The 12,333-nt window shown below is 34.3% G+C and overlaps 1 protein-coding gene across 4 annotated transcripts in view; it reads right to left on the bottom strand.

Moving 5' to 3' along the window:
• Positions 1-1,150: 1,150 nt before the first annotated feature.
• LOC135583166 (DNA-directed RNA polymerase IV subunit 1-like) overlaps positions 1,151-12,333 on the bottom strand; it is a 32,096-nt gene continuing 20,913 nt past the window's right edge. For 3 of the 4 annotated variants that reach the window (XM_009413175.3, XM_065120714.1, XM_009413177.3), the window contains 10 exons: positions 12,037-12,206; positions 11,871-11,937; positions 11,657-11,775; positions 9,967-10,109; positions 7,943-8,181; positions 7,682-7,855; positions 7,450-7,587; positions 5,269-5,663; positions 2,746-2,857; positions 1,151-1,946 (listed from right to left, as the gene is read on the bottom strand). In XM_009413175.3, coding sequence (XP_009411450.2) covers positions 1,782-1,946; positions 2,746-2,857; positions 5,269-5,663; positions 7,450-7,587; positions 7,682-7,855; positions 7,943-8,181; positions 9,967-10,109; positions 11,657-11,775; positions 11,871-11,937; positions 12,037-12,206 — 1,722 coding nt within the window. In that variant the 3' untranslated portion in view covers positions 1,151-1,781. Of the gene's footprint in view, positions 1,947-2,745; positions 2,858-5,268; positions 5,664-7,449; positions 7,588-7,681; positions 7,856-7,942; positions 8,182-9,966; positions 10,110-11,656; positions 11,776-11,870; positions 11,938-12,036; positions 12,207-12,333 lie in introns of those variants that run through there. The other variant, XM_065120716.1, reaches the window with a different exon arrangement.

The raw sequence follows: 12,333 nt of genomic DNA, 5'->3' as shown, positions 1-12,333 counted from the left end.
GACCAGGGCGACGATGACAAGCGCCAGGAACCACGAGGCGGCATCGGCGACGTTGGCCAGAGATCTCGTTTTGAGTGAAGTCATTCGAGTTTAGCTGATGGAGAGACGGAGAAGGAGTTGTGGTCGAAGGCAGTCGCCAGGTATGAACTGGAGCAGAGAATTCGGGCGGTGGGAGTTGAAATGATGCAACCACGAGAGATGGGATTCAGATGGACGGAGACGCATTTGGACTCGGATCATTGCACACATTATTCTGGGGAAGATGTCAGCCGACAAGCCCAACATTTCCGGACACAACTCCATGTCGAACATTCCAAGATGGTAACGCACCACCGCGGCTGACGATCACATCAACGCCATGTATTCGACAATTATCCATGACATTTTTTTAAAGTATATTTTTTCTTAAGTTCACTCACGTGTTAATTTGTCATCTGTCAATCCATGCGTTAGTAATATAAATCAACGTATCGTATCTGATTTCTAAGCTTAAGCTGTTAGATGGAATGACATTACTGTAAAATACTAAATTTTGATAATTTAAGAATGATGTTTTTATAGTGATTTTATTACACTATTGATCCTTATATTATAGTGCTGTTAATCATCATCTTGTACGAATCTATCACTTAAAATATTAAAACTATATTTTTGTTTCTCATTTTTGTACATTTCTATACCATATTATCACGTATTGTACATTCCATTCATAAAATCGATAACATAAGTACAAATAAACTCAAATGTTTCATTTTTATAACTATAAAATTTTTAATATAATTTTTTTAAATCTAAAAACTGAGATATAAAAAAAATCTAACTATAAAAAATAATATATAATTAACCCAGTCATAATCACATGTTAAAATGATTCCATCTAACTCAAAAACATACAACCAGAAGAGTATAATTGTATATGGAAAAATTCATAGTATCGTCACCAATCAATCACCTCATCCAACTCAAATAATCATCAACTAGGAACGTCAAAGTATCACGAAAAATAGTACACTTCATTGCTATGAAATAGAAAAAGAACAGATAAGGTGTGATAGAAAAGTAAGAAGGGGAATATGCTATACCACCAAATGTTTAAAAAGTAAAAGAAACCCTTGAGGATTGATCGGTGACGATACTATTGGTACAAAGATTGAGAAAACAGGAAGGTGCAGCTTCGCTTTATTACCCAAAATAAATTGCTTTCTTGAGGATTGATCCATCTACATGAATTAGCAAAAAATAATTACATCCATCCTACCACCTGACATCAATTAGATAACAAAATTGGTGCATGTACAATTAGCTATCATCACTTGCACTATAATTAGAAATGGATAATACACGAATGGATGGATACAAGCAAGAATACTGGTTCATGATCTTCAAATGCATCGTATGAACTTCTCAAGCAGCTTAAAAACCTTCTGGTTTTCCGCACGATAATTAGAAATGGATAATATAAGAATGGATGGATACAAGCAAGAACATTGGTTTGTGATCTTTCAAATGCACCGATAAACTCCTCAAGCTGCTTAAAAAGCTTCTGGTTTTCTGCATGAGCTCCAACCAATAGTAAAAGAAAAAAAAACTATGAAGATCATGTGTCGTGTAAGGGGCAAAAGCTTCTAAGAGAACAACTGATGGAACAGCTTGCCAATGTTAGCTATCCACCAAAAGAGCTTGCTGCTCACTGTTCGAACAGGACCTTCTGAGTATGTACAGCCTAATTCTCATTTAACAAAACTAATCAAAGGAGACAGTTCACTATCATCCTCTTCGAGTTATCGGCTATGAAAGATTTTCTTGTGGACAATAGAGCCAAACTCGGGTGATATAAGTTTGGCTGCTCCGACCACACACTTGCGGTATGAGAAATCTTCTAGTGAACCATCCGACCTCAACAGAACAAAACATCGGGAGCCAGGATGCAATGGGCTACACCCAACCTGCAAGAGGTTAAGATATTATCTCAGAACTAGCAAGGAAAGAAGAGAAATGGATAGCACAGACAAGCCAAAGGAACTGGAATGATGATTAATTATAAAACAATAGCAAGATACAGTAGAAGACATTGAACTGAAATTAGATTAGTCGACCTCCCATAAAGCTCTTCAATCAATATGCAATTAATCACCCATAAAGCTCTTCATTCAATTTTTTTTAACACAAAACACATATTATCAAACTCCTTTTATGAAGTTCAATGCACCAAATCCTTTAATTTTACTAACAAATCATTAATAGAAAGATTTCCAGTCACTTCATAAACTATCAAAAGATTATCTAGTAAAATAATAATATCAACTACCATTAGTTTTAATTTTTCATTGAGTAGACACATGGCATTTAATCCCTAAAGCCCACCAAAAGGAACTGTTCATCCTAAAGATGGAAAAATGTATAGATTACATAAAGGGATCCATCCTATAATCTCCCATAAGAACCTCTTGTCTAGGACATCAAATGTAGGCCAGGTCAGCTGAAATTTACTAAATAAATTCATTCATTCAGCATATATATTTTTGAAAGTAAAAAAACTATAAAAGAAAATTCTAAATTTAGTCCAAGCAATTGTTTTAAAACCAATATGGTAATTACACCAAAAAACACAATGAACACAATGAATTTGTCATTGTCATTAATTCTGAAAGTAATCCTTTATAAATTATAGCCACTAGAAAGTAACCTTTAGATGTCAGTCAAACAAATAATGGATAATGCAATTAAGCTCTAAAAAATAAATACCTTGATTTTTTGGATTCCACTTCCTATTTTTGCAGCTCTTTTGGGATGATAGTTCAAAGCCTCGATTAAAGATGAATTATCTTTCTCATCAAGAAATCCATCAATTGGGTACCTTCAAAGATGAATACCTTTTATGATAAAGAAACCTTAATACGAGGAGGAAGAAAATACTGTTACAAGGGAACAATTAATACGAGGGGAAAATAATGAACTAGCCCATTCTATTTAGAAAACTTTCAGCAGGGAATGTTATGTTTCTATTTTCATCTTCTAACTAGAAGTTAAAATGATGAGCAATGATTTGAAGTCGCATCATTAAAGTGACCATCGGTGTATTATTACAAATCATTAAAGTTAATTATCATTCCCCTGTGCACTGAACATAACCTAATCATTAAAGTTAATTATTACAAATGGCTATTATGAAGGCCCCTAATAGAAACTAACAGAAGATGGTAGCCATAACTGGCCAAGTGACCATCCGTGTAACAATAATCACGAGTTGGTGCTCATGGTGAACTATAGATCGAAAAACATTATATTAGTGTATATGATTGGAGTCATTAACACACTTTACAATGGACAACGAAGGGGATATAATGCCAGTTACTTTTTACATACCATCCAAAATACATCAAAATATTTGTTATAATGGTTATAACAGTTCATATTTGGAAACTAGACATGGATGGAGGCTTAATCCTCCAAAAGAAATCTTTTCATCCTACATAATTATCAGAAGTGGTGACTTTAACAATCCACAGAAGTTCTATTTTCACGTCAGCAGTCAATCTTCTTCTATGCAAGGTAAAACACACAGCTGAAAGCACTTCAAACTGTATTACTACATATCAGAAAATAATAGTTTTTTACCCACGACACATCTTAGCAAAGCTATATACAAGAGTGGTCACAATCACCAGAGGCATGGTTACGAAATTAGGTATTTTCTTTATGCAATAAAAATTATAAACCATTGAGATTTCTGATATCTTATTCACCCTCGGTTAGCGTATTCTCCTTAAATAGAACCCCAATATTTGTCATCATCATTTTGCCATCGATGGATGATATTAACAGATAATCAAAACAAAATTAGTTTAACATAAGAAACAGTCCCTTTCAAAGGCATCAATCTCATAATGAGACATGTTGACGCAGAAAAACCACATTCCCAAGTAAAAGTTTCATAGGCTCATCTCAAACATATCTCTTACTATAGGCCTTTATTCATTTTAATAATCCAGATAATTCCCCATTGACCCATAATGAAATCACAATAATCTCAATTAACCCTCACAATGTAAGATCTAACTTCTACAGTTTTAATTATCTATCCCAACCAACCTTCTACAAGTAGCACCCAAGCATATCTTGGGGACAAGTGGTTAAAAAAAAATGTCGAATATATCTAATAGTTGTTCACACTTTTATTCTTTTTCTTTTCAGTTGTAGTACTTGTAAGCATATTTTCATATATGATTATTCAACTCGGGCCATATCAAGATATGTTCATATCCATATTTGAAAAGCAAAGTAGAGCAATATTTATGAATATTGAATACATGATGGAACCTTGTTTGTCCAACCAAGTCTGGCCCAACTCAGACAAGAAAACTAAATATGGACAGATGATTGTACTCCCTTTTGTTCATAATTGAGACTCATTAAACAGAAAATACACGCAATTAATGGATGTGTGACACAGGCATATATATGCTTGACACATGTTATAGTGCCTCTACATAAGAAGAATGAGAACACTGGAATGATAAAACATCAGCATTCATCCAGATGCATTAATTGAACGCTATTAAGGAATGCACATATCTTAAATGCAGTTCATGTGATCATATGTCAGGCGTCAAGGATATCTTTTCTTAATATGCAGTCAAGCTGGATGCAAGATGCTCAAGTAAACACCTAATAGCCAATGGGCAACTGATGGCACAAGAAGGTGCCGACGTAAGAAGGGTTTAGAAAAATCAATATTAGCAATGCACTAAGTGATTGCATTGTCACTGATTCAATTTCAATGAGAAAAATGTAAGGAAGATGAAAAAAATGACATTTATTTATGAAGAACAATGAACACTCTGCAGTAATCATGAACAGGCTCAATGAAGACAGGTTAAACAACAGTTCTTAGTAAAGACAAATGGGAAACTAACATAGCTAACTGAGAGGCAGGCATAGAATAAGCTGTTCTTAAGGGGAACAAGGACCATAAGTGTAAGGAATACAACAGGAAAACTAACAAAATTTTAACACACTTTTATTTCTTTCAAATGTATACTTGTATAAAATCATGAACTCTTAGCAATTATCTATCAAATTCAGAAAGACATAACTCATTAAAATCATGTAAGATTCTCTATTGTTACAATGTAAAACAAAGGAAAAAACCATCATGGCAGGTGAACCAATTTGATATAAAAAGAACTCTGCAGTTCAGTTTTATTCATCCCACAAAATTGACTGATATAAAATAACAGGAACTTTGCAACAAAAAAGCCAACTTACTTGTATAGAATTGTTCGTAATGAAGAGCACATATCTACGACATCAGTCCATGAGCTAACACTTTCTGAAGAGAATTTTGATCTTAATCCAAAAGTTAAGTGGCTTTTAGCAAGAAAATCATTGGCTGAAATTTGTTGTTGCTTGTTGTAACCTTTACAGTTGTTGGTACGAAATTTAGAAACGATTCTTTCCTTTAGGTGATCTTCATCAGAAGTCTGTGGGTCAATTGTCTCTTTAGCACCATCAAAATTGGTGGAATACTTTGGTTGCTGCTTCCACTTGGCAGGGACAGTTTGATTAGCAGCCATGCAAACTTCACCATCACCCTGCTGTAACTCAGCTTTAATGCTGTGCAAATTTTTATATATACCCTCACCTCTAGTTAGGTTACGAACCTGAAAATTTTATAAAGATTGATCAATAAAAACTGCTGCCTAGAAAACTCGAAGCAAAAACAAGAAGAATCAACCAATCAATTCAAAAATGGCTTTCTATATATTTCAAGCCAATTAAAAAACCATGCAGATGTAAACCATTTTGAGATAAACATGGTTACACTGGAGGCCCTAAACACCCAATTAAGGCATTTAATTTGACTTTAGACAAAAGGCAAAGTAACAACTGCATAGATCATACTTACAGATCTAACAATGAAAAATTGCAGCTTGAGTACATTTCTGTTGTTTTAAGTTTTAACGTTTATCATCATCCTACAATTGGTATCTTAATGCATACAAAGATCTCTTTGAATAGGAAACTACCCATAGAGTGCAAATTTTATGTTCATAGATTTCTCCCACCAATATGGATGATTAAAAAAACCAGGACTATCTGATGGGATATGATTAACTAAATAATTATATCAAAAACAGTTTGATTTTCCACATCATGTGTGATTCGCATGCAACGACTTGAGTTTTGGGCCATGAATTGCTTTACCTAGCAACAAAACTTTCTACTCACTAATTAAAGATACTTGAGAAGTCTAGAACAATATAATTGAAATGAAAACTTCATGAAACAAAAGGTAGAAGATTCAAAGTATATGGACCAGATATATTAACAAATATGAAATCATTTGAATATGAGTGTCTGTGGCAGTGGTCAATAATCTTCTGACTTCAATAACAGTTTTATCATAGATTGGAGTAAAACATTGTTACGAATTTGATTTTAGAACTGTCATGCACCAATATAGGAAGTTGACTGAAACACATTTTTGATAGTTGGCGGTGGTACCTCTTTGTAGGTCCACCATGCAATTGTAGAGTTCAGTCAAGTGAGCATTCTCATGATGACCTAATAATCCACTAGGTACATAAACGATACTCTCTATCAGTGACTCAATATTTTCACTTCATTACATCTTGTTTGATAGACATTACAGACAATAATTTTGGTGAGGCACATGTCAGAAATTTAGTGCTTCACCAAATTTTATGAACCGACAAGCTTACATAATCACTCATTGCAAAAGTCATATAGTACTCCTAAGTCCTATGGGGTCTTCTCACCAGTAAACAAAGTTGTTGACGAAAATGAAATATCCACAATAAAATGCAATTAATCAACCAAAAATGTGTAAAAACGATTTGTTTCCAACAATGAGTCACTCACCAAAATATCATTGTTATTTGCATTTCACTAAAGATCCAATAACTCAGATATAAATATAGCTATTATGTGATTTACCAATAAATGGCACATTCACAAGGTGACATTTCCACACGTTTACTTTCACATCTTTTAATAATTATCTTGCATCAAGAACTCCTTAAAGAGGGGGGTTAGATCCAATAAGGTAATGGGAGACATCATTGGATATGACAGCGAACAGAACTTCAGTAGATAAATGACACCATGAAGCCATGGCCACTAATTGTGGACCACAAAAGAGAAATGGGCGACAAGACTGAAAGAACACAAAGGTTGTGAAACATTAAAGAAAATGATATCTGAAAAACCAAAATATACAAAACAAATATGATAAAATTCCATTTTCTGTTAAATAAAACTAGAGAAGGAAAAAAATAACAGCATCAGGCCAGAGCACACCTTTACGTTAGGACCACAATATGGATATGGTTTACTTTTCAAAAACCATGCTACCAGAAAGAGTTATCAAAGATATGAGATAGGCTATATGCCAAAATTATCGGTAGCAATTAATAAGAGTCGCACCTTTCCTGAGTAAACAATTTCAAAAGGTCCACCAGTTCCACTTGGAGCCTCCTTACCCCAAGCCACTGCATCAAGTGTACCAGATAGATGATCCATTGAGCCTTGCTTAGCAGCATTTACAAAGCAATTTACAGGATTCTGCCAATGCTCCAACAAGAGACAAACAATACTGGGATAATATAGGACGAGAAATAAATGAGTAAAAAGCCACATGAAAAAAAAAAGCACTCACAGATAGGCATGCTTGAGCGAATGGAGATGAGATTGACATATCGTTTCTTTGCTGTCTTAGACCTTTTGTGCTTAATCCATGAAACTCCCCAGTCACTGAAAGGCAATCTGCAGCCATAAATAAGTGTCTTTTATGTATGTCCCTCCCTATATCAGCTGTTACTGACTTCAAGGACTGCAAGTTGAATAGAATACATGATAGCCTATTAAAAGTGATCACTCAGTTTAACAAATTATTCAGAAAGAAAAACAAGAGACTCACTTTTACAAAGTACTTCCATGCAGCATCTATTCCATATGTGCCAGAAATATTATAAACATTGTCAGGATGACTGCGTTGCCAGTCAATCAGGTCCATTATTGGTATACAGGCATCTTGAAGGTTACTCCAAAAACTTCCAGGTAAACATTTTTTAGACATTGTAACTCTTAGAAAAAGTTCAGAACCAGAACCTGGAAGGCTTTCACACAGTATTTCCACCTTCTCAGAAGCCCAAAAACCTGTGACACAAGATATGTATTAATTTGGCATGTCCCGTAAGTAGGAAAAAATAGGAAAACTTTGAGTAAATCAAAGATGGCATCACTTAAGCAGGACGAACATGATTATTTACAAACATCACAAAAGCATGATCTATTAATTTCTCGATATAAATTATCTTTTTTCAATTGCTATTACCATGCAGAAATAGAATTATGAATTGAACTCAAAAACATTAACAGAAACATATAGTTTCGTTGCTTCAAATAAGGGCGACATGTCAACAACACCATGAATAGCATGTAATTCTTAACTTCATAATGTTGCCTATGTGGATCACACCTTCCAACATCTCATTTAGATAATAAGGCAGGATTCCCTCCATAGCTAATTTTTTGCGCACTGGAAGAGAAAACTTGGGTTTGAAACATCATTTCTATGTTCATGCATATAGGGACTAGACTTCAAATGACAAAGTGAAGGTGTGACCTCAGAAGAAACAATATGATGATAATTGTTCGTTACCTAGCTCTCTTCTCAAACATAGAAGGCCTGCCATCTGCTCAGATATAACAAGTGATAAGGTTAGTGTCTGCACACTTTTGACAAATAAACTATTTCTGTGCACAGTATCTTGTTATATTTTATATTTGGATATTGATCCAAATCTGGCACTTGAATCCATGATTAATGAAAATAGGAAGCGGCAAGATTAAAAATTAGTAACCTAGATGACATAAAAAAATTACTTTTATATCTGGGTTAGGAAACAAGAAAAAGGGGAGAGAGGAGGATGAGAAGGAGAAGAAAAATACAAAAGAAAAGCATATGTGGAGAAGCAAAATAGAGGAAAGGAAGACAAGGAGTGGCGGCACGAGGTGGCGGCAGCAGAGGAAGGAGGAGAGAAGTATGGACTGGCGAACAACAACAAACAGTGCAAGGGGAATTGCCTGAGAGACAGAAGATAGAAGTGTTTTTTATTGGAGTTCAAATTTTAGAAAAAAGAGCCAAGTAATAAGCCCAGTCCAAATACTTACCGGACAATAACCCTTGTACCGCATGTACACCACCTGAAATTAGACAGTCCCTGGTCTGGTAAGCCCAACTGGTATATAATGCCTGCACCAGTGGCACCACCCCATATCGGTCCTTGGTTGGACCAGTATGGTAATGATAACATAACTGACATAAAGTTGGGAACCAACACAGGGTGCGACCAAAGTAAATAAATATAAATGAGGAAACCAAAAAAATTCATACATCATTAGTTATCTCAACAACGCCCCAGTATAGCTCAAAGCCAATAAAACTGCAACCTCCTCTTCCTCTTCGTCTTCTTAACATATTCAAAGATCCAAGATCAAAGAATTAAGAAATGGACAAGCTTTTGACTAGTTTAGATCGAAAAGGATATTCTTATAAGTTATAACTTATAAGGATGTTTGCCATGTACCGCACGAAACTAGGCAGACCTTATGTTCTGGTTTCTGATTGGACTGATGCATACCACCTGGTTGGGTAGCAAACTTCAGAAAAGCATGCACAGGTCAACTTGCAACAGCGGAAGCATTACATATATGGGTTGGCACAGACTTGTTACTGATAACAACTGAATCTGTTGTTACTAATGAAAATTTTCTCCTTAAATATATCTACTCCATTCTGAAGTACTTGAACAGTTAAAGAGCCTAGATGGTAAATGAGAAAGCAGTTACAATTTCAGTAAAGACAGATAAATAATTGAAATTATAACAGCAAATGAACAAAGTGCTAAGCTACAGCAGCTTAATGGACAAAATCATAACCTTTAATAGGTGTTTCAAGTAGAAGTGGTATCACCATATCTCTTATTGTATCCAACTGTATTAGTGATTCTGAAGTTTCAGCTGCAACTGACATACAGAAAGAGTCATCATGTTCCTTCCACTTATAAGCTGATGAACAATTCCTGTCATGTAGGCATTTTTCAAAAAATACAAGGAAAACATAACAGGTCAGTGCTTGTAAGGTAACTAGAGGGCATAATGTCAGAATGATCAGCCTGCATAAAAAGAAGGCAATACCTAGCACAACGTGTGAGATAACATTTAAGAATGATCATAATAGTCAATTCAAGTACTCTGCAATTAATGGAAATAAAAAAAGAATCTATAGAGGACATTGAACAATAAGCAAATTCTGTAATCTCGGCTTGAGTACAAGGTAAGAGTAATGAAATATTCGTATGTATCGAAAAATATATTCTACAACATATATATTTAACTTATGTCAATGAGATGAGAATGTTATGGTAAAAGTAGAATTAGGTGTGGCTTCAATAAGAAATAAAACGGAGAATTGTTTAAGATTTAAATTAATTAAGGATATTGCTTTTTATAGAAAATGGCAATAAGATTCATATAGTCGATCCCAAATACCGAAAAATAGATTCCACAAACTTAATGACATCATATTATGTGCATAGTTCATGTTTGTACAAGAGAACAAATTATACTTGTATTGTCAAACAACAAATTGATATCGACAAATTCAAACACCATATTTACACATGCCTTATAACTTTCATTGACTTAATATACAAATTAAACTGCAATATTAGTATTGCAAAAAAAAGTTCAAGATTATGATGTACACATTGCCAGGCTACATCAGATCAATTGAGTTTCATGTCTTAGTGCATCAGACACCTAGAAATGAGGTAGTTTGGGAATAACAGTCTGAAAAAAAGTATACTAGTGAATGAAAGTCATGATGCCAAGTCACAGATGAACAACCATACCATGTTCACCAGAGCTTTCCCTCCAGTCAATTTTAGTTAAATGAATTCCAAATACTAAGTTATCTACCAAAATGCTTAAAGTTCACTTGTGATTTGGAATGATTTAGGTGCAAGAAAATCATGGTTTCACCAGGCTCTGATAAATAATGCATGTCATTAGAAGCAAGAATAGAAAAGAAAATATTTTCCTTCCTGAACAGTTAGATTAAATGGTTTCACCCAAGATAATATAGACGCATTTAAGAGAAACCGATAGATCTTATAATTAGATCATGTGAATCAATAAGTATTGATAGTGCACTGAGCTAGAGATACAAGATACTTTTCTAGAAACATCAAAGATTCAAATGATCTTAGATTAACTAAGGATATTACCTTATATAGAGGTAACAATTAAAAAATCCATGTCGCTTGACCTCAAATAGTTTAGAGCATCATGGCTTTGTGATTAGTGTACTATTAAAATGTTTTGTGATATATAACAGTACGTTATTCAAGCATTACTTGCATCTCAACATGTCTTCGCTTAAATTGCCCAATTCAGTTATGAAAAAAACATGAAACAAGTAAGCTCAATTTACAAGCATATGGGATCAAAAATATGTGTAAATGTCAGCAAGGAAGAGGTCAGTACAAGCAGCAGATTACACAAATGAATCTTGAAATTTATTTACAAGAAAATGGAGGACAGTGCTGCAAAGAAAGCAGTGACTGACTTGCTTACAAAACATAATCTAGGAAGCATTGGATTCATCCTTTCCCTCATACAATTGTAATGTTTTATGAGTTCATTTTTGACAAGTTGCACATTTAATCTTCTCCTCAACATCTTATCCTGTAAACACAAAAATACAAAATAATTATATCTCTTGTAAACCAAAACTATCTAGATCAAGTACACATCCACAAAAGTTCCAAAAAGTCCAATACCTTGCTCACATGAAAATGCATGATCCATGGACTAAAATTTGTCCCTTGAACATCATGGCCATCATAACTAACATTGCAACATCAGAAAAACATATGTTATTCATGAAAAGTAATAGAAGAAAACCAAATCATTTGATGAAAAAGTTGGTGAAAACCAAACACAGACAGAATCATGACAGTGATGATCAAATTGAAAAAGCAAACTCTCTCCAGATGATTCTTCACTTCCAAGGCTCCATACTCGCAACCGTATCTCCAACCATGCAGTCGCTTTGAAAGAAAAAGTAAGGCAGTGTGATTTGTAGATGCATTAGACTTACAACAGTCCAACACCATCTGTGTCAAGGAAAACAAACTCATTCACAACACAAACAAAGAGGCAACCAGAAATAGAAAATGACAAGAACTCAAAAGTTAAACATAAGTATGAGAAGTAGAAAGTATTGTTTTGCAAGACGTGAAT

The sequence above is a fragment of the Musa acuminata genome, chromosome BXJ2-8 (genome assembly GCF_036884655.1).
Source record: "Musa acuminata AAA Group cultivar baxijiao chromosome BXJ2-8, Cavendish_Baxijiao_AAA, whole genome shotgun sequence".
In the NCBI taxonomy this organism is placed as follows: domain Eukaryota; kingdom Viridiplantae; phylum Streptophyta; class Magnoliopsida; order Zingiberales; family Musaceae; genus Musa; species Musa acuminata.
This window is presented reverse-complemented; position numbering and strand designations above follow the sequence as displayed.